Source organism: Crocodylus porosus, unplaced genomic scaffold (assembly GCF_001723895.1).
Source record: "Crocodylus porosus isolate Cpor-Errol unplaced genomic scaffold, CroPor_comp1, whole genome shotgun sequence".
NCBI classification, from domain to species: Eukaryota; Metazoa; Chordata; order Crocodylia; family Crocodylidae; genus Crocodylus; species Crocodylus porosus.
In genome coordinates this window covers 10593263-10616115 of record NW_017728926.1, presented here as the reverse complement: position 1 = coordinate 10616115, position 22853 = coordinate 10593263, and the positions used below count along the sequence as shown (strand labels likewise).

Below are 22853 nucleotides of genomic sequence, written 5' to 3'. Positions count from 1 at the left end.
TCAGGATGATTTCATTATCGATCTCGTTCATAGAGTTTGTTCATCTGGTGCACTGGCTGTATTTCTGCCTTGGCTGCGTGGCCTTGGTAGCACTAATTGCCACCTCGCTGTTTGGAAGAGATGGTCCATGCTGCATCCTCTTGTGACAGTCTCTGCATTTGAGAAGTGGACTTGGGGATAAATTAATAGTGAAATGAAGCTAAAAGATGAACACTAATAAGACTACGGTAGGTTATAGCAGCTGAGTGAAACATTTTATTATGCACCGAATATAGGAAGTATTGGCTGATGCTTGGTATGTGAACTCCTTGGGTGCATGTTAAACAAAATTAAAATATTTTACTTATCTTTTCCTGTCATCTGTTGTCAACTTGGTGCATCGGTGTTGAACTGCAGCAGGATACTCCTTCCTCTATACCACATAGAAAACAGTGCCTCCCGTGAGAAGCTTACAGCTTAAAAAGATCAGTGCCCTGCTTTCCTTGACAGTCATGTATGCTTGGTACGTGCTTCATTATCCGGTGTGAACTCCTCTAGGTACACTGGCTTCACTTTACATTTCTGAGGCGTGCAGGTTATTGGTGCTACCTTGCCCTTAGCCATTTAGCCTCATGTGGCAGGAGTGGACGTTGCTTTTTTTTTGCTTTAGCAGAAACTTTTCTTTCATTGAGGGGAAAAATGTGACAACCAGAGGAAACAAGGAGGAAAATTGTTTGAAAGGAAGCAAGCTTCTGGTTTTCCTGGGGTGGGGTGGAGTGGGGATTTGGGTTTTGTTGGTTTTTTTTGAGGCCACTAAGTACAGCAAAGAGCGCAGTTATGTACCAAAGTTTGAACACCAGCAGAGCTGACCTAGCTGTTCGTCTTTCACCAACTTCCATGCGATAACCTGGCTCTTTCTTTTAGGTGAGATCTTAAAAACTTGCTGGCCTGTCAGCTTTCAGGACACATTATATAAGAGCTGTAGCATTTGGGAAAAGATTTCTCTTTCCTCATTGTTGCATTTCTTAATTATTTTTTCCCCCTTTTTCCAATGGTTCATTGCCACCCACTATGCCAAAGGCAGCTGTATTCATGCTGCTGTGTATACAGGCACTTGAAAATGCTTCCTTTAAAATGAAAGCTCCTATATAAATACAACAATGTTGTGTTGGTAGGCTTTAAACTCAAATATCCCTTTTGCTTTCGTGTAATTTAGTCCAGGTCACGGATTCAAAGTCTTTTCCCAGGTTCTCTTTTTTTTTTTTTTTTTCTTTCCCGCCTCCTGCACCTGACAGTTCTCCTCATCCTTTATTGTTAGCTGTCTCTCTTCCCCTTACGTCTTCCTTCCAGCTACGCAAAGAATAAAAAGCAATTCCACATAGGTAACAGTTGGTCTTTAAGAAAAAAAAAGATTCAAAGAAGCTCCCCCCGCCACAGCAGGGATTTTAAAGGAGCAGGACATTATGGAAGCAGGGCAGCTGACTATTCATGCGCTCTCTTTCTCAGTCTAGTTTAGGCACAGCACTTGGTACTTTGTTTTACTTGGCCTTTTTGTGGCTGAATTATTGAACAGAAATGACTGGTGCTGAACTCCAGTGCTGAAGACCTTACAATACAGGCAAATGTGTTTGTACACAATTGGGAAAGACAGCTGTTGCTAAGAGGTTACTATCTTGTGGCTAGATATAATTAAAAAGGAGCATTATTTTTAAAACATATTATATGGAGTGTACACTGAAATGCACCTTTTCTGTTCATCCCTAAAAAACTGACTGACTTGCTTTCTAGCTAAGTCTTTTCCGTTCACCCAGCACAGAAGCTAATTTTCCTGAAATGCTGCATTCACCTGCGTGTCCTCAGCTAATGACTTTGTAGATGCTAAGGAGAAAAATAAACTCCCCAAAGACCTTTAGCATATTGCCTGCCAGAATTATGCATATTGCAGCAAGGTAGTTATTAGCAGAGACCCTCGATGTGAATTTTAAAGACTGCTAAACGTGATTCCCCTCTCTCCCAGCATTCAGTTAGTGTGGCAAAAGTCATTTCTGAAAAATTTCCTGGTATTCAGCATCTTATCTTTTATTTTTGGAATGGTGTTTGATTTCATTTCCTTGGAACGTATGCCAAAAAAATAGACCCCTCTTAAGACATTTATCAGTGTGGATCTAGCAGGAAGGCATGAAAAATAGCTTGTTCCTTTAACCTTGTCAGATTTAGAAACTGAGAGAGAAGGTCCCTGGGCACACATCCCTCCAGAGATTAATATAAGAATTTTTCCCACTATTCCATTTTCAGGCTTCTGTGTTAAAGACCAGCGCAGGGAATTTGTAGTTCCTCCTCTGTACCCCGTTTTCTCCCAGGCAGAGTGGAAAGGTAACAGGGAAGGGGGCAGAGGGTTGACTGATCTGCACTCCTTTTCAGAGCTTTGGAGAATATAAACATGACCCTGGTCACTTGAAAATCCTGCTTGACAAGCATTTTATACCAAAATTGGGGAAAACTATTTGCGTCTCTGTTAGTAAATAATGGGACCAAGACTTGCAAAAATAGGCTGCTAACGTTGGGTTCCTAAGTCCTTATATAGGCATGCAAGTGGTCTTATGCTCTGAGCCCCCAGCAGCTTCCATTGATTTCATGGGAACTTCTAAAAACTTAGCATTTCTGATGAGCAGGCCCTATAAAAAAGCCAGCCTTTAGGCACTTACTTGAAGATCACGCCCAAGATCCCTTAAACGACTACACTCTCTAGCTCTCGGGAAGAGAAGCACCTGTCAGAGGAGTGTGCTTTCTGACGATCTCAAAGTTTCCTTAATCATATTTGGTGTAGAAACCACATTAAAAAGTCCACCTGCATCAGTCAGGTTTAAAAGGTTCTTGTCTCTCAAACTGGTACGTTGTGTGATTGATTGATTTTTAAATAATGCATTACCCCGGGAGGAGAGCAGATAGACACTGAATTTACCATCTCACTATGGTTTGAATACTAGTGGAGAACACACAAGGAAGCATCTTTCAAGTAAAAATGAAATGGAGGTCTTTCTTAGTGTGGCATGTTCAACAGCTTTTGCAACATCATTCCTGAAGTCTTGGTAAAATTCTTCTGCTGGCAAATTAAAATTCCTGTAGTAATTTAAATTGCGTGTTGCATTTTTCGCCTTTCTTAAAACTGTTGCCTAGTGGTACTTTAGCTGTCACCCACCCCAGAGGAGGCTCTGCTGCTGGGATGAAGCGAGTCTGATGCTTATATAACAGATATTTTGCAAATTAACATGCCAATATTAGTTAAGCACGTGGAGTTCCTCGGGTAAAAAGGATTGCAGAAGTAAAGGGTGTTGTACGGCTGTAGATGCTGATGAAATGCTCTAGCATGATATTTAGCACGGGCTGCAGAGACACCTATTGGTAGGAGCAGAGTAGATCATTTTAAATCAGCTCTACTGCTAAATGAATGGAAACCTTACAGTAGCCTGTTTTTTGCTTCCTAGAGCTATAAAAATGTTTGTACATTAGTGACATTGCCTAGTAACGGCCTGGGAGTGCACTTGCGTCCTGGCTCTATTTTCAGGTGCTTTTGAATTTTTGCTCTTTGAGACAATTTCTTCTGCCTAGGGCTCGGCTGGACCCAGGAGAGAATAAAAGTCCATTACATTATTTTTCCAGGTTCATCATGATCATCATGTCACGTGAGTCGCATGAAAAAGAAGAATACTTCTTTCTCAGTAAAAAGGGACTGAGTAACAGCAACAGACCATCATGCTAGTAGAATATAAAAAAATGTAAATGCTAATAGTGTTTCCAGATTAAAAATCTATATAAAATATATTGAAATAAAAATGAGGAGTATACCTATATAAAAGGATGCAGAAGTATCTGTATGCAGAAGAGTCTATACACAATAGACTTTACTCTTGCATAGTGGAGATATATTTAAACGGTGGTTCATTCTTAGCCATTTTTAAAAAAAATACCAGTTCTTAAACTGAAAAAGCTGACTTAAAATAATTAATCCACTTGATATGAGTACAGGGAGTAACAAAGCACTAATCTGCATGGTGCCTGTTTGCAGTCCGTAGGTGATTTTTCACCCTACCCCACTCAGGAAAAGTTGGATTTTGTGTCCAGTTAACTGTTTGAGCTACTAGACGGGGTCACTCTCGTCCTGTGACATCGTCCCTTAAGTTATTCAGATAGGTTTATTTGAGCACACACTTACACTGCATGTTCTTACAACAATAGCATGCTTTGGTTGAGACTTTTCACACGCATCCAAAGCCATGTCACTGCAATTCGGCTATTCTCAAAGCAACTCTGTTGTACATAGGGGATCCCCTGGTACTTCTCTGATTTTAAGAGAGGCTGGGAAAAGCAGTCACTTTCTCCAAACTTTTCCCCTTCTCAAATTTGTGTAAATTCCCTCATGTCAGCAGTCTCTCCCAACAGAACGTCAACCTTGATGTGTTAGACCAGTGTTGTCTGTGCAGGCCTGGTTGAGGCAGGAAAATCCAGACAAACCTGGAGCTATTGTGGCATGTCCCTGCTATGTGATGGCTGTGATTGAAGTATATGTGCAAAGGGGCAGAGGTAGATTTGTGGTAGAAGGATTTTACACATGGTGATTTGCCTAAGCCACGTTGATTTTTCTTTCTTTTTTTTTTTAAACATATAATTTCTATCCCTTCAAAGAAGAGACATTCCTTTTGACACGGTGAATAAAACAGAGCCGCTAACTAGCAGTACTGGGATGCCTGTGGAGTTGAGCACAGATTGAAGAGCGTGCTTGTCTGCTCAGCCATACGCCCCCAATGCCCTTCCCTCCAATTAGATTTTTTTTTATGAGCGGCTTGTAGTATAATAAAGCAATTTTCATTTTTTCCATGCGCATCCACAAGAGAAGATGAGCAGCAGGAGCCGATCTTGCCCGCCTTCTGAATCAGAGCGCTCTTTAATTAGCACCAGCATTGTTTTGTGTAGCACGTTACACCGTTACTCAAATCACTTGAAATTCTGCCGAGTGCAGTATTGGGAAGAAAAAAATGTGGTAATTAAGCAGAGCTTGGCAGTGAAAGTTGGTTTCCTGTGTCATTCTGTTTCTACGTACACGAATAGGAAGGGAGCTCAAGACAGAGCAACCGATCTCAAGGAATATAATTCAGTCTTTGCTCTTAGCAGTCAAGTTGATCATTGAGATTTCTAATGGACTACTCAATGAGTGGGTATCAAAGCAGAAGGCAGGGTAGAGACGCACCTTAAAGCCCAGCTAAATCAGAGGTGCATGAGCTTTAAGCAGCCTGAGCTTATTTCATCAGATGCTCATTAGTCTATAAGGTGCATGTCTGATGCCTTCTGTCTGCCTTCAGATGGACATGACTAATGATCTCTCCCTGCTCCTGGGTATCATGGGCTACTCAGCACCCTCTTAGCATGGCATTACTCACAAGTGATGATGCCACAAGTGAAATACTGCACTCAGTTGAGACTAGTGCTGATAAAATCTTGTATCCCCCACCTCCTTCCTATTCTTGGTGTTGCGTGTTACAGAAAAAGTCTGCTACTGCTTATCAGATGGTAAGGTGGTATATTCCCATGTCTTGTTTCCATAACTTCTTCCACACTTGCTGTCTGCATGACTATGCAGGTGCTTTAGCAGCAGTGGAAATATTTGATGTGCTAGTGAAATAAGGCTCTTGAATCCAATTGCACAGGACTCGGAAGGATTTGAGACTTGTAATGACTTAAAATAGTTTTCTCTGCCTATCGGGCTTCACTGTTGTGACTTTATTTCAAGATCTTCCAAAGTAAAGGCATCTGCTGAAAGTTCCTTTGCAAAAGGTGGGCATCCTGCCTATTTGCAAAGGTAAAGCCCCCATTTTAGTTCTGCAGGTAGTTTGCAAGCTTTGGACCTTAAATCTATCACTGGATGAGGCCAGAATCTGCCTGGCTTTCAGCCAGTAGTGTACTCTCTCAGGTGGTGAAAATCCTGCATCTGAGGGAGAGGAGGAATCTTTATCTGAAAAAGCAGCTGGTTGAAGTGTGGAAAGCAGTTCATTGCAATTTAATTGAATCATCGTAGCTGCTTTACATATTGCTTTGTAGCAGGCAATTCATTTAGAACCTACACGATTCACAAAATATAAACCCAGCGATTTCAAATGGGTATCCAGCAGGTCAGCGATTTCAAATATTCTGACCTGTTGCGGTCTTTGCAACAGAAGAATTGCTCTGTTCCATAGTCAAACAAGCAGAAAGAAGCTAAGAGCTGGCATTTTCCTAGAGGTGCCTTCCGTCTAAAGAGATTGAGAAACACTGGCTTAGAGAACGACACAGAGCTGTCCTCTTAGCCTTCCTTCTCCTAGTATTCCTCTCCCACTCCTCTTTATTTCCTAATTCTGATGCTAATGTTGTAATGTCATCTGGGAGCCTCTTCCTCTGGAAGGCCTTCTGTTTTCCGACCTCTGAACTGCTGCTACCCTAGGGTCAGACAGCTTGCACTAAGGTCAGGTGTAGGGAGTATCTGAAGTCCCAGATGAGGATGCTTGGCTGTGGTGTCTGGGGGCATCCAAACCCCAAGACCTCCAGGCTTGGGCCTGCACATGGGATGTCTGCCAATGGATTTGGGAGCATCTGAAGTCACAGGTGAGAGGTCTGGGATGGAGGATGCGCGCTTGGTGGTAGCACCATACATGGCATTTAGAAGGATTGAGTTCCACCTGCTCAATTGACGTGGTTTTTGGATCAATTGGGTTCTGCTCAATTGACATGACTTGGAACTGATTTGGTTAATTAGCCCTGAAACACTAAATATATTTTAAAAAAATCTGTCATCAGTCAGAGCTCCACTCAGCAAACAGCTTGGGAAAAGCAAAATCTGGATCATGTGTGAAGGCAGATTTTTTTTTTTCCCCTCTCTCATCCTCCTTCCTTTGGTTGGAGAGGGAAAGGATATTTGGATTTCACTGTCCCAAAAGCCTAGCTATGGGGTGAAGGAGCCTGAATACAGCCTACTAGCCCTTGAGGATGAAGCTATGGTTGCTATAGTAAAGGTGAAAGTGGTTCCAGGTATTCTGCTGACTAAGCAGGTATTGCCAGCACCAGCCTTGCACTCGGTCTAATAAATTCGGACTTGAACATCAGGCTGGCTGCTGTAGTTCATTCAGATTTAGCATGGCGGGCTTTGCTGTTTGACTGGGAACATCCGAGACCAGGAGTTGTGAATTCTTGATGAGGTTTCCTGCCAGAACGCACTATTTAAATAGCGCCATGCCAGTTGGTATTCTCCTTGGATTTATCCGAGGTGGTGCTTTATGATGTCCACAGCAGAGTGTTTTCAGCCTCAGGAGTGCCATAGGAATAGCAGACTTGAATCTCATTTCTGCCGTAAAATCTGACAGCCAGTGTGTCTGTGGGATTTCATAGCAGGGGTCACAGGTACTGAGAGGTCCATTATGGGAGGAGTTCACACAGTTGGTCCAAAGATGAGCTCTTCAGAGCCGCTGCTCACTTGAAGCAAGCTCCTAATGGAAAAATATGCGAATACGGTTGCTTATAACTGAACTCCTTTGATTGTTTTGTTTTGTTGAGCTACAGTAAATCTGGGGAACATCTGGAGTGAAACGAAATGTTTTTTGTCTGATCGATCGGATGTTGGCATCTGTCTTCACTGGCTTTTACCCTTTCTTTGGGGGTAGTTTGTTCCAGTGACATTGGCTGATGAGTTGAAATGTTTCCTAATTACGTTGTAGAGTGAAATGCATGTGGAGACCCAAGCCCACTGGGGATTTGTTAAAATGGAAAGTCTGGCTTGAACACAGGAAACCGGTCTTGAATTTCTTGCACTCCCTCCCCTTGCCTTGAGAAGGGGTAGCAGCACTGACTTTATACTCCTGAGTTTTGGTGGTCCTGCCTTGAGTATGTTACTGACTGACTTGGTGCTACTAGTATGCCTGATATTAGGGTTTTTATCTTGCTGTCTCTTAAGCACATTAGACTGAAGGAATATTAGTTATTTCTCTGCAAATGCTTCTCCACATTTCCACTTGGTTTAATAGAAGCTGGAGGTAAAGTCTTGCCCGGTCTTGTTGCAAATGTTCTGTTTGACAGCTGTTGGCAACAAAAACTCCCTTTCCTAGCAAATGATGAAAGGGCCACGCTCTCATATATTTTTTAAGCTATTCATTTCAAGCCTGTAAGAATGAGGATTTGCAGAAGGCTTTCAGGTCCCCCTGCTGTTTTTCTAGAGAGACTTCATCCTCACAGCAGAGATGCTATTCTTTAAGAGGTGACGTTGCCTATAGCACTAGATAGCTGCTGTTTGAAACTCAGTCCTGTACTCTAATCTTTCTGCCGATACAAAATCATCAGAGATTTCCATAGTGAATTCCATTCTTGAATTAAAAAGGTCACAAAGCCGACTCGGACCATAGGATGGGGAAGGGATCTCCTGTGTTGTTGTCTAGTCCCCCTGTAGTGCAGGCAACTTATACTACTCCCATTCATAAATTTGGTAAACTTTCTGTTAAATTTAATTAGCTTTTTGCCTTCACTGCTCCTACTAGAAGGCTGCTCCAGAACTGCTGATGCTAATACAACTTTCTGTACACATTAGCTCTTGTGTCAACATTGTTTCATAGTTTCTAGGGTCAGAAGGGACCTGAGCAGGTCATCTAGTCCGACCCCCTGCCATGGCAGGAAAGAGCACTGGGGTCAAATGACCCAGGCAAGATGTTCATCTAACATCTTGTAACATTAGTACTTCTAAAGGAACTAATGGGTTTGAATAACTTTTTCTCCCATTTACCCTTTACTGTATTTATAGGGATCAATCAGCACCCCTCAATTCATTTAGTCTTAAAAAGCAAAGACTAAGCTCTTCTTACTCTTCCTCTTGGAGAGGATTTTTGTCTGTAATTGTCTGGATCACTTTTCCTTTCTTAAACAATAAGAACTGCTTGCTATATTGTTTTATCTCCACCTTGTTAAAATACTTGTTGCCAGACCTGTGATGTGAGCCAACTGGGATGAAGACTTTCCAGTCCCCTTGACTTGAGTATATTAAGTATTTTAGTTTTGCTTGTGCTGGGATGTGGTAATTTCTATCGCCCTTTAAGCCACCTTGTCTGTGCCCCGTAGCCAACGTCATCATTTTTCTGGAACACTTAAGTATTTGTTGAGTTTGGGGGTCATACCTGGATTATCTTCAATCTCAACCACAACCTTGCTGCCTAGTAACCCACTTTCCTTGTCCGCTGTCTGCTCATGTAGCTAAAAAGCCTTCTACTGTATTTTTATATCTTTTGCAAAGTCTAAACTCAGCTTGATTTTTGGCGTTTTTCTCTTTTTTCCTCCTACCTCCTGACCCCTTCAAATACAGCTGAGTTTCTTGGCTCATTCTCTTTTCATAGTCCACGTAGATTCTTCTTCCTCCTGATGGCATTTGAAGGTGGTTATTCATCCAGTTAGATTTGGAGACCTTTTCTTACAAGTTTTTTTTTTTCTCTGCTTGGCCTGCAAATCTCAGCCAACTCTTTCTCCATCTTGAACGTAAAGCAGTTCCAAGCTTTCCACGCCAGTTGTTTTTGCTGTTAGTTCCCAGAATTTTCCAGAGTTTGCCCTTGTGAAATAAAAAGCCTTAGTTTTAAATTAAATGAAAGGCTAAATAAACTGAATCAATTCATGAGTTTGATTCAAGAAATGTGTGAGCCCTCAATTCAACCAGCTGTTCTGTTGTTCCTTGCTGCTTACCAGAACCAGACCTAATAAAGCAGGGGCAGGCAATTATTTTGGGTGGAAGACTGCTTACTGAGTTTTGGAAAGCTATTGAGGGCTACATGTCAGGCAGCCCAGGGCAGATGAATATTAACTTTCTAAATTTTTTAGGGGCTCCGTGGGCCAGAGAGAATGGCCTGGTGGGCCACCTCCGGCCCCTGGGCCACATTTTGCCCATGCCTCTAATATAGCATCACCTCTTTGTTGGTTCAATAGCTGTTTGCTGAAAAGATCTGCCTGCTATTGTAACCAGCAAAAACCAAAACCTATCATTATTAGTAGTGTTTCTCTCCCTATCAGATTAGTGTACCATAAGAACTATGCTGCATAATATGATAACATATTACAGAGTTTATCAATGTCCCAGTCCGACTCTGGGGGTCTAGGGCAGACTCCCAGAACTACCCAACAGATTCTCTTTTCCATCTCTTTGCTCAAGCAGCACTGACCTAATTCTGTTGTTTTTTCAATTTCTCCCTTTTTTTTTCTGTGCCCTATTACATTACTAAAGGACAACCTTACAGTTTTTTCCCTTCATTTCCTCTCCTCCATGTTTCTTGTTTGGAGCCATTCAGACCTGTACCTGGTGCAGGTGAAAGGGCAGAGTTTCTTGCTAACCATGCATTTGAATTTTGAACCTCACATTCCAGCACAGCATAATTTCTGGCAGTATTTGACTGCCTGTGCTCAGACATGTTCTTTAACGCATTGAAAACTTAAAATGCCTGCTCTTGTGTTTTAAATATGTAGTCTCTGCTGGGAGTCATGGGTGGGGCTTTCCAAGCATACATGGAAGCTGAGGATTTCTTCTTTAAAAGATGCTCGGCTGCTTTATGGATTTGCAAACCCATCAATTGAAAGAGAGCTTCGACCAGCTGCTTAGTACCCACCTCGGCCAGTGGAAGCGGCACAGCTGTGGTTTCTTGCATCTTGGAAATAGTCTAGCCCCTGTGCACGTCCAGATTCTTACCGTCAAAGGAGAAAGGAACCCAAATATTGCACTTTGCATAAAGGCTTTTTATATTGTCCGTCTAATGCTGCAGTGATGCTGCTTGACTGCGACGGAGTCATTCTGCAGCACCAGCTAATTGAGCCTGGCCCCGTGATGTTTGTGACGGCGTACCTTATCCGTCTGTTGTGTGCACTTGCAACTGGGGGAAATCATGCAGGCTGTCTGCTGGATTCCTTTGTTTGGAGCATGCAGTCTGAGCTCTTTCTATTTTTTCCAAGATGCTCTTGATCTTTTCAAAAGCCTGAACCTGCCAAGTGACACGTAAAGTCTGTAGACAGGCAGCGAGATTGTGCGCTCTCTTTGTGGTAGCTTTAGTGAGTTAACATGAAAAGCTTTTCTCACTGGCTGTCATAGTGGTTTCCCTGTCTGCTGCTTTTATTATAATTGGGGAGTTTTAGTTAAGGGCATAGGTAGGTAGATATGCCTTTAACTAAGACTCCCCAATTTGGAAAAGCATCTGCTGCTGCCCCAAAGTCGAGTGTAGTTTTTCCATAGCTCACGACAGCCCCAGCCTTGTATCACTCTCCCTTGTTTTATGCAATATCTTGTTTGATTACAACTGATATCCAGCCTCGTGGCCTAGTTTTTAGCCTCTTGAAGGCTCAGATCAAGCGAAAACATTTACTCTTCATTATGTTCTGGTGTCGCCTACACAGATCTGGTCGGCTAGATATTTGCCAGACTGCTGTGTTGAAGCCAAACCCGCTAGAGCAGTGGTGCAGGCTGGTCCGCAGGCTGGATCCCACAGGTGTGGGCAGCACATAGCATCAGTCTGCAGTGTGACCCATACGAGGCCATGTCTTCCGGCCCACAGAGCTCCCCACAGCTCCAGAAATTTGGCAGAAGGGAAGCGGTGGCAGCATTAATTGCAGTGGTTCTGGAAGCAAGTAACCCTACCCCGCTCCCCAAGTTTCCAGACTGTGGGAAACCCCTCAAACCAGATCGCGTGGTCCCTCAGGCTAGAGGTTGAACACCACTGTGCTAGTAGACACAGGGGCTGTTACACTTCCGCTGGTTTTGGGGGCTCCATCTCTACGGACTCGGTGTCAACTCCCTACTTTCATGTTCCCCAAAGAGTTCAGCACCTCCCTCTCTTGCATACACCTTTGTTGTTGTTGTTGATTCATGTAGTCTTCCCTCATTCTCGATACTAAATCCAGAGATGGATTCCTCTCTCTTTTTTTTTTTTTTATTCCGGGATCCTGCAACCTACACGCCCATTGTCCTGCTTTAAGTACCTGTGAAGTATTGGAGAAAACACTCCTACTGGGACAGACAGGGTTAATTGACTTCATTACCATTCAGGCTGGTGTGTGAATGACTGAAGGAAGCGTGTCAGTACCCAAAAGCTTGCAAAGAACAATTTTCCGAATATTTAGTTGGTCTAATAAAAGATATCGTATTTACCCAAAGAACTATGTCTGCCTAAATGACTTTCCTGTGGGTCAAAGCCCAGGACAATCGGAGCTGGATGCTGTGTTCTTCAGTCACTGCTGTCACTTCTCCTGACAGTCACCTTTACTCTGCAGTCTGCCCTGCTTCGGACTGAGAAGTAGCTGTTAATACTCATTGCGTATGCGTTAATCTTGCATCTCCCACTAAAATGATTCAGAATACACTTAGGTTTGTAAGTACCGGAGTGATCTGCCATGAGCAATGCCGGATGTGTTCAGATTAGTATTCGTACTCCCTCCTTCCTTGGGGAAAAGTCGCTAGGTATTTGGAGGTAATTATTGCTTTTATTCAGTGCTAAAGCAATAATTTAAAGGGATATGTTGGAAAGCTAGTAATTTCCTGTCACTGACTGACAGATGTTTTGCCATACATGAAATGTGCTTTCAGGCTCGTACTAATTATGATGACACAAATTGGCAGTAGCTTTCTTCCCATGCTCCCAACTCTAATTTTGTCTTCTCTTCCGTTCTGCCTTTTAAAGGGGAGTTTCCATTTTGTCACGTTTCAGTAAGATTGGCTCACACAGTGGCTGCTGGTACAAGATGCAGTTTCCTAACCTTTCCCTTTCTCCTTCAGGTTCTTACCCTTCACCTAAGGCTGGAGCCACTTTAGTGGTGTACAAGGACTTGCTGGTACTGTTTGGTGGGTGGACGCGACCAAGTCCTTATCCTCTGCACCAGCCAGAGAGGTTCTTCGATGAGATACACACCTACTCACCCTCCAAAAATTGGTGAGAAAACCTCGAGAGTCTGAACTTGAATCAAATCACTCGACCGCATATCAACGATAGGCATGCAGAACAGCCTTTAGGAGTTAGCTGAGTCCCATAAGATTTGGCTTGTGGGGATGGAGACAAAAGATACATTTTTGCTCTTGGATTAGATTAGGCTATTCCTGACACGTTTGTGGATTCCTCTGCCCCCCCTCCCCATTAAAATATGACCAAGCAGTTGCATCTTAGACGTGCAGAACTGAGTGTGCCACTGTCTGAAAGCTACTTGGATGATGGTTATTTCCCTCCACTGGTAACTAAAATGGAACAAATTCTTCCAGCTGCATCTAAGGATTTGGTATAAACTGGATAGAAGTGTTTGAAACCATGCAATTCCTTTGGCCATATGCTATGATTCATTATGATAAGAAATATAGGAACTATGTAACACTGAAGATTTTTACCTTACCTTCAGGTTTATACTTTCATGTAAAGTTGATTTCCTGTGAATCACTAGGGGAAGAAGAATCCCACAAGTAAACATCCTACTGCTGAAAGCCACCTGCTCTTCCAGCCTCTAAGTTTGTCTAGACAAAGCAGATGAACTTTGTAAAGATGGTAGCAAAACTCTCCTGCCAGTCCCCAGAAAACGTGCTCACTTGCAAAAATATTTCTGCTGTCTGTATGTGAGCCAGTGTGGTATTAAAGCAGTTCCAGATGGGCATATAATCAGCAAAAAGCTCAATCATCTCAATGCATTTTTGGCAATGTTTTTAATATGCTATAATTAAACAGGTAATAATAGTTGAGGACAGATTTCATTGAATGTGTTGGTGTTACCAGTTCAGTCTTAGTATCTTGGTTCCAAATTAAACTGTTTGCTCTTTTATTCAAATCTTGATGATGGTGATTTTAGATCATTTAGTCAGAATCCTCTGTCTGGGACTCACCCACTTTCTGTTCACTGCAGTAGCATATAGGAGCTATAGTTATCAAGCAGGACTCTACTGCCTTAAGCATTATCCAAACAGAGAGCAAAAAGATGGACCCTTCTGCCTAGCTTCCCAAGTGTCACCATAGAGCAAGAGCAAACTTAAAATAATTAAGGTTTAAAATGCCATCCCCACTGGACCTAGAAACTGCAGCAGCAGAAAGTCAGTGGGTCTGTGCTGTTTTGAGAAGTGGTTTTCCTGTGACTTGCAGGGTTGGTGACGCCTTTCATCTCTGGGAGGGGAAAAAGCTGGGCGGGACTCTAGCATAATTTATCAGCATTCATGAATTCTTGTTTCCACAGGTGGAACTGCATTGTGACGACCCATGGGCCACCTCCCATGGCAGGACACTCCTCCTGTGTAATAGAAGACAAAATGATCGTCTTTGGGGGCTCGCTGGGATCTCGGCAAATGTATGTTGAACATTCCCCCCCCCCCCCATGTTTCTGGGACTAGTGATCACTGTGCGAGGAGTGATAAAACTGGGCAGAGACTGGGTGAGGGGTGATACAAACTTTCCCACTACAACAGTGCCTCGTTTCTGATCTCTGTCTGCTGTTCTGGTCCTAGATGCTTTCTTGAACTAAGCAAGGCCTGTTTTGCTGCATCTGCACTTGTCAGGTTAATAGCCTGGTTGCTAAGGGGATGGTTGAGACTACCACTCTCACTTTTATATGCTATACCCTTCCCTGAGTCATGCTTCAGGCATGTGCAGTGGAGTCCATTGCAAGATCAGGGCAGTGGCCTTTAAGACCTGTTCTGAAGTGTAGTCCCCCAAGTGACGGTGCGTTTGTTTTTAACAAACATTTATCCACCTCAGAACACGGCTCAATATAGCACTATTAAAATCTGAGCTTGGCCTCGGGGGGTAGGTCAGGATCATGGTGCAGCGTGACGGCTCTGTAGGCAAGGCTGGAAGAAGCTAAGTCATTAAGCGTATAGGATGTTTGGAGGTGCTGCTGCTGCTCCCCCCCGCTCCTGTCTTCTGTTGCATCTTGGATTTGATCTTAGTCCTTGATCAGGCTCATGTTTGCTCGTGAGTCTTGTTCTTTTGCTGCTTCCATTTTCCTTGGCTATACCAGCGTACACCAAGAACTAGTTTTGAGAGAGAAGGTAAAGCCCCAGAGCCTACCTTCCCCTTAGGAGTAATGCTAGTAGTCCTGCAGACTGCAAAGCAGCACTTCCTTGAGATCTTTCAAGGAATGTGGGGGTTCTTTTTCTCCTGCACCTTTGGCTCCATGTTTGTCGTCTTGTCCTTGCAGGAGTAATGATGTCTGGGTTCTGGATCTGGAGCAGTGGGCTTGGTCGAAGCCAAATGTCTCTGGGCCAAGCCCTCACCCACGAGGTGGCCAGTCTCAGGTGACAATCCTTTGCAGTTACTCAGCAAATGTTGCAGCACCTTGTGAGGAAGTCATCAGCCTGCTCTCACCGCCACTGCTGCATGTGAAAAAGAAGCAGTAGGAAACAGGCAGGCTTGGTTTTGAGCTTGTCATCTGCAGGACTCATAGCAAGCAATGCCAGTAGCCTCTTTGTGCCAAGCCTTTGCCAATTTCCCTTCTACTTTACTAATTTAAGAGGCCACCCTTTGAAAGCTGCCAGGCATTAAGCCATGCTGTATTTGTCCCAGTTTGTGTATGTACACCTCGATTTGCAATTAGCACTTCTCCAAACCAGAGTCCTCTCTTTTAACAGCCAAAGCAAAACACTGACATCATCCTCGCCATTTAAGAGCCATTAAAAATATTCCTCTGTACTGGCTTTGTAGAAGACCCCTTCATATATGGATTTGCTGACATGTCAGATTTCATATTTCCACTGCCTTGGATGATTTCCACTAAAAGCATTTTAATGTCCAATATAGAATCATACAGCATACATGCTGGAGGACTCCCCACCCCCTTTCCTTGTCTGTCTTGCCTGACTCTGGCATCAGCGGGCTGTAACAGACACCCTGTCAACAGATTTGATACTGCACTCTTCACCATAGCACTCTAAAACTCTGATGATGTGGCTTGTATAAATACAGCCTGTAGGCATTCAAGTGCCTAAGACATGATGCAGATTCAGAGCAGACAACCTGCTATAGACCCATGTTTTCCCTTGTCTTTCCTCACACTCAGAAAGGAGTGAATGAATTCCCCAAACCCATTCTTCCTGGTTGGAAAGTCTTGTTTTGTACGCACTTTCTAGAGACTTTTATCCATGTGTTTTAGGTGGGCTCCTGGAGCCTGTCGAGCTTTGGACAGTTGCTGGGAGCAATGGGTGGGTTGGTCCAGCGCTGAATGGGAGTTTGAGAGCAGGCTGGGGCAAGACCCTTGCCATGGGTACCTTGTGGAAGCAGGATGCAAAGTTTTTTGACACACAGGAGAAGATACAGCAGCAATAGTCCTGTGTGAAACCTAAGGAGGTTCTTTGTGTTCTCCCAAGTTTCTAACGCTTCTTTGTCTCTCTAGATTGTCATAGATGATGAGACCATCTTAATCCTTGGTGGCTGTGGGGGGCCAAATGCTGTAAGTATATTAAAGCATGGGAGCATGAGCACGGGGCATGTGGATCTTACCTGTTTATAACGCCAGCTGGTGCACCTTACAGAGGGGTCCCCCATGGTCATGGGTGTACCTTGTTGCTAGTGGTCGCTCAGCAGATCAGTTGCTAGTTACTCTGCAAAGCTACCTTGACTGGTTGTGCTGGCAGCTGAATTGTAGAGTTCTGGCTGTAGTTGTCATCCCTTCCACAGCTAAGTAAATAATAAAGTGTAGCTCCTCTCTCCGCTGCCTTCTATCCATGACGCTTAGAGTGCCGTGCCCACATTAATAAAGCCTTGCTGGAGTTATCCCTGACTTATAGTTGGGTAAGACACTGTGGCTTGGAGATTTGATTTGTCTTTAAAGTCCCATAGTGTGCGAGTGGTAGTCACTCCAGGAACTGCAATCCGGGTTGTGATTTCTGTCCATCTGTAGTGAGATTGGTATCAGGGAACCTTTTCCCCGAGGAAGATAGTTGCACGCCAAGACTAAACTTCTAGTTATGTTGCTCTTTTATTGGCAGCTGTTCAAGGATGCCTGGTTACTGCACATGCACACGAACCCTTGGACATGGCAGCCACTGAAGGTGGAAAACGAAGACCATGGGGCTCCTGAGTTGTGGTGCCATCCTGCCTGCAGGGTAAGGGGGTCAGAAATCATGTGGCAGAGTGAAGAGAGAAAAGTCTCTGTCTCCATGGAATCGAATCCCTGGACCCCTGCTTGGGTGTCCTGAGAAAATAACAAGCTAACAGAGCAGGAGGTGGGGGGGTTGTGAATTTGTATGCAGTAGTTTGTGATCATGTCTTCACATGTCTTCCAGGTGGGACAGTGTGTTGTGGTCTTCAGCCAGGCTCCCAGCGGGAGAGCTCCACTGAGCCCAAGCTTAAACTCTCGCCCCTCTCCCATCAGTGCCACACCACCAGCCCTGGTTCCTGAAACGCGGGAATACCGCTCTCAGTCTCCGGTTAGGAATGCGGATGAAGCTCCCTGTGTGAATGGGCGCTGGGGCACCCTGAGGCCCAGAGCACAAAGACAAACCCCATCGGGGTCCAGGGAAGGGAGTCTGTCCCCAGCCAGGGGGGACGGTTCCCCTGTACTGAACGGTGGGAGTTTATCTCCTGGAGCCACGGCAGCAGGTGGTGCCTCACTGGACAGTCCCGTACAGGCAGTATCACCCAGCACGCCTTCTGCTGCTGAAGGATACGACCTGAAAGTGGGACTTTCCCTCGCCCCGAGACGAGGATCGCTACCAGATCAGAAAGACCTGCGATTAGGATCGGTAGATTTGAATTGGGATCAGAAACCAGCTTCCATTAGCTGTCAGATGGACGGGGCAGACAACAGGACAGTTGGCGGAAGCGTGAGAAACCCCCCAGAGCAGACCAACGGGATCCACACCCCACCACACGTTGCTAGCTCCCTCCCAGGGGCAGTATCTCCAGGCGCGCTCCGAAGAAGCCTGGAGGCTGTCAAGGCCCTGTCTTCCAAAGGTGCATCGGCTTCAGCAGCATTGAGCCCTCCTTTAGTGTCCTCACCGGGATCCCCCGGCAGCCAGAGCGTGAGCAGTGCCGAGGCGGCGCCACGTCCCAGCTCTGCCCAGGGGGATGGCCACTCCTTACCTCCCATTGCTCGCCGGCTGGGCCACCATCCTCCGCAGTCTCTGAATGTTGGCAAGCCTTTGTATCAGAGCATGAACTGCAAACCCATGCAGATGTATGTGCTGGACATTAAAGACACCAAGGAGAAAGGACGAGTCAAATGGAAAGTGTTTAACAGCAGCTCGGTGGTGGGGCCACCCGAGACCAGCCTTCACACAGTGGTGCAAGGCCGGGGCGAACTAATCATATTCGGTGGTCTCATGGACAAGAAACAGAACGTGAAGTACTATCCCAAAACAAATGCCTTGTACTTTGTGCGAGCAAAGAGATAATGTGGCAAAGGCTGTTCCACCCCTCCCTTCTTCCCTGTGGCTTTTTTTTTTTTCTTTTAAATCCTTCCTCTGTCACGCAGGCATTTAGACTGTGAATTAGGGAACAAGAAACCAATAAAATCCAAGCAGAATGTCAGTGCTGCCCTCCAGGTCCCAGCGTGACCCCGACTCTGGGTTTGGTTCAGAAATATCCTATTAAGAGAATTCTGTTTACAAATGGGGAGAAATCTCCATTCTGGTGGGATTCATGGTTGCTGTGTTCTAGCAGGAGCTTTGCTGCCGCCTTATTCTTTGCTGATAACTAGACCGAGAATTCAGGATGAGCAGGGCGGGGAGGGGGGGAATCTTCTAACATCCAGTATCTTCAGAAATGTTCCAGGGGTATAGAGAGGCCTCTTCAATGTCTATATACAATTCCAGCCCCCTAAAGGGTTGGAGATGCTGTATTGAATACCTGCAGGCAAGAGGCCATAAGCATGTATGCACTGATACTATCCACGCTTGTCTTGTTGCATATGGCTGCACAAGGAAAATAACAGCAATATTTAAAAATCTTCCAGCACTACAGCCAGAACTGCAACCTTAGTCATCACAGACACAGATGCCTTTTTTCCTTGGACTTTTCTCCCGACAGTACCGTTCCTGTCTTGTCCTGCCTTCCTGTTGCCATGTGAGAAGGAAGAAAGGACAGATCTGCATTGAAATGCCAGGATCACCAAGAATTCAGTTGGCACTGCTTTCGTTAGCGTGTCCCAGCAGGGAGAGTCCTACACTAGATCGAACCAGCAGTGGCATTAGAACTCCCTGACATTCTGAATCACAGGCAGGTAAAATTGCACACATTAGAAAGCATTAAAAGAAATGTGAAGTTATAGGTTTAAACTAAGCAGTTTTGTTTAGGATGTTCATAAGAACCAGTGTCCACGTACCGCTTCAAGGTGACGGAGCAGCTGGATGCCGATGTTCTCTCTTAAGATTTGCTCTAGAAACTTTTGCCTTATGACTGCACAACTCCAAACGTGTAGGTGTGCAGACAACTTTTTCCAGTGAGTATTGGGGATGTCTTAGCTCATCTTTAGCTTATGGGACAGAAAGGGCACGTACATAACCTCGTTCAGCAAAACACTTAAGCACGTGCAACCATTAAGCACGTGCATAAGTTTTTTTTTTCTGAATTTTATAACAGCACAGACCATGTTACATTCTCTTAGAGCTTGGTTCAGTGTGCCATTTACAGTTACTGCTTGGTTTTTCCTCATGAAGACCACGTTTCCACTTCCTGGTCACTACTGGTTATCCTGCCAGATAACACATCACAAACTAAAAGGAATTCACAGCAACACTAAACATTGTACCAACCAACCAAAGCAAAGAAGCCTGATGCAAGGCAGCCCCCTCCCTGCTCTAGGCTTCCAGCAAAGGTGCTTTCTGTCCACTTCACTTGCTCTGAATATTTTAAAGCTCTCGGAGGTAGACTAGATGTTTCTGCCATCACTGAAATAAGTGGTAGCATCTGGAAAGATTTTCAACTAGTTGAAGTGAAACACTGGACCAGCCTTAATTCTTCCAGTTTTAGCACCCTCCGTATTAATCACCAGTGATGTTCACGCTTACTAGAATCCAGTTTGAAAAGGAATCTAAATTGGTGTTTCTGTATATGCCCTTGAGTGAATAGTCTTTCCTTCCTATTTCAGCTTGAGGGCTGCTGTATCAACTCTTGGCTTAGAGAGTTTCCAATTTTTCCATGAGGTTGTACTTTCACCAGCATGTGATCCTGGCTCCTTCTGAAGCTTCCCATTCTTGTGTGGCTTTGTGGGTTGTTTTACATCATACAATAGATTGAGCCGTAAGAAATCTGCCGGAATCGGTCATACGCTTTGCATGGCATCACTGCTTTGAATGCAGTGCGCGAAGACGAATTCAATTTGTTGCTACCCCGTGTAGCTGGCAACACTGAGTGAAAAGGGGGTGTGCGCAACAGGAAGAACACAGTATTTTATTAGACAGTGAAGACAGAAATGCCCACTAATGCCAACACACCGATCACCTGGAGGCAGGTCTGTATTCATGCTGCTGCTAAAGCACAAAACTACTTTCCCCATCTCATTATATCATAATAGCTTGCAGCTTGGCCCTGGCCGGGGCTGTTAAGAACAGTTGCATACACATCATAAGGCTATTAAAACAGAGTAACGTTTAATTACTGAGGGTTCAGTTATACCTATGCTGAGAAACTGTTTAGCAGCTGCCTGCATTTCTGAAGCAGAATCATAAATAAGAAATCTGTAATATTAATGGTCAGAAAAAGTCTGTTCCCTAATCACAGTAGAACTTACACAGTGGAGAAACTGTAACTGCCACTCACTGTACTGGCTGTAACATGAAGTGGTTCCTTTAAGATTGCCAATATAACTTTGTTTTAATGATTAACTGTCCCAACAAGGCCACTAGATTTTTGCTGGACATTTTTGGTGCTCACTTTTAAGACCGGTTTCAGTATAGTCAAGCCTAGAGTCACAAGCCTTTTATAAACGAAAAACTTCCTCTTCAGTTTCCCTGTATTCTTTCTCATCGGTGGCCTCAGTGAGAGGGTATTTGTTCATGTAACAAACCCAAGTGGTTTCTTGGGAGCTGATGGCTAAAAAGCCCTGGCCATTGCACTGGTAAAATAAAACAATGCCCCTGTGCCCACGTACTTGGTCACAGTCCTCCAGTAAAACTTGCCTCCTTCGAAAGGCGCTGAAGGTATCTTCTCATGCTGTGACTTTTCAGCGCACAAACTGCTTATCTTGGAAGCAAAAATCAGTATTGGAAAATGCAAAAGGTCTGGTGAGGTGACTGAAAAATCTTTTTTTATGGGAGAAGCGGATCCAATCGCTGTCGGCTTCTTACCACTGGGCTGGGTTTAGTAAAAACATGTTTTCTCCTCCATCCTGCAAAGTCACTGAGCTCTGATCACTGCTTTGGGGGTGGGGGTGAGGTCTATTTGTAGCACCCTGCCATGCTGTGTTAGATATCATCTTTATTAAATTCAGTCCTTCAGGCCTGATTATGCATTGAATCAACGTAGTCTTTTAAGGACTTGAGACGACTTTTTTTTTTTTCCTCCCGGACCTCAGGAATACCTACAGTATCTTCATCGGTATTTAAAACAACCACCTTGAACCTTAAAGCTTTCTACTGCTACAGAGGCACCTCTCACACTGAATGGCATTGGGTTGATCTCTACTACCTAACCTGAGGAGAGGGTGGTAGCCAGTATCTGATTCCCCCACCCCTTGTCCCTCTGCCTAATCAGCACTCCAGTGGTATTTCCCCACACCGGATGGAATATACTCGTTTTGTTTGCATGTCTCTTGTCTTTCACCCAAGGTCGTTTTCGAGCAAAACCAATATCAATTCTTAAAGTGAAAAAACAAATGCCGCTCGTAAATTTATGCTGAACTGTCACGATAGGGTTCTGCACTCTTGCCCTTGATTTTGTTCACCAGCCCTCGATCGTGTGGGGTATATGGCAGAAGACAAAACCCGTACAAATTCTAGCAATTCTGTGGGCGATGATCAAAATAGCTTCGTCTCAATCACAAGCCAAATAGAAACTGTTCAAGTCACGGGGTCTTCCCGTTGCTGCTTGTGTCACTTCCCAGTTTGTCCATCCATCCGTTCTAGTCCTCGTGGTGATTCTGGCATGGTAATGTTTCACTGCTTTGCTTCATTTGTGGTTTCTCAACCAGCACATTTTGCATTTGGACATGTCAACCCACTGGAGCGGAAGGAACCAGGAATGGAAAGAAACGGCCCCTTCCCTCCTGTGTCCCCGTGTGTGTTGCAGAAGGCATGTTCTGCATGGTTACAAATAAATGGCTCCCAAAGTGGTCTCTCTATGAATGACAGAAATGTTGGTCTTTATTTCCTTGCTCACCTCCACCCGTCTCAACCCTGAACATAAAGGTCCCATGTAACGCGCACAAAGTGTGATCCAGTGTAGCTGGTGCTGTGAGTGAGGTTTCCCGTTGACTCAGGTGTACAGGATGACTTTGCCCTGCCAGTCATTTTAGGTTCATCCCAGTGTAGGAATGACAAGTGAACTTCATTGGTATTTAAGTCTGTGTAAATTTCATTTTTTGTTAATGTCTCCCCAACGAATTTTTAGCAATTTAACAAATAAAACAAATAAATAGATGGCTGTTTAACTCTTTTTTTTTTTTTTTTTTTTTTTTTAAGGATCATGGCAGCACGTTTGGGTCTAAACCTACCCAGGCTCATGGATGACTGGCAGCCTGTGCTGGTTCTCTTCCTACATAGGAGCTTTTGTGCTTCTTTTCTTGTCCTAACGAGTGACTGTTGTGAGCCTGAGGAAAACTGGCATTAACCCTTATATCTTGAAATTAAATTGACGCGAGGGGCAGTTTCTTTGTTGTTTATCGGCACAGGATCGTGGTGTCCTGTTTTCCCTCACACAAGGACGGTTTGATTCTTTTTGCCG

The 22853-nt window shown here is 44.3% G+C and overlaps 1 protein-coding gene across 1 annotated transcript in view; it reads left to right on the top strand.

Moving 5' to 3' along the window:
• The window catches only part of FBXO42 (F-box protein 42), a 72255-nt gene extending 49695 nt beyond the window's left edge, over positions 1-22560 (top strand). The window contains exons 5-10 of the mRNA XM_019541450.1: positions 12785-12938; positions 14215-14325; positions 15175-15271; positions 16366-16422; positions 16961-17077; positions 17258-22560. Of these exons, the coding sequence (XP_019396995.1) occupies positions 12785-12938; positions 14215-14325; positions 15175-15271; positions 16366-16422; positions 16961-17077; positions 17258-18367 (1646 nt within the window). The 3' untranslated portion in view covers positions 18368-22560. The remainder of the gene's footprint in view (positions 1-12784; positions 12939-14214; positions 14326-15174; positions 15272-16365; positions 16423-16960; positions 17078-17257) is intronic.
• The last annotated feature ends 293 nt before the right edge of the window (positions 22561-22853 follow it).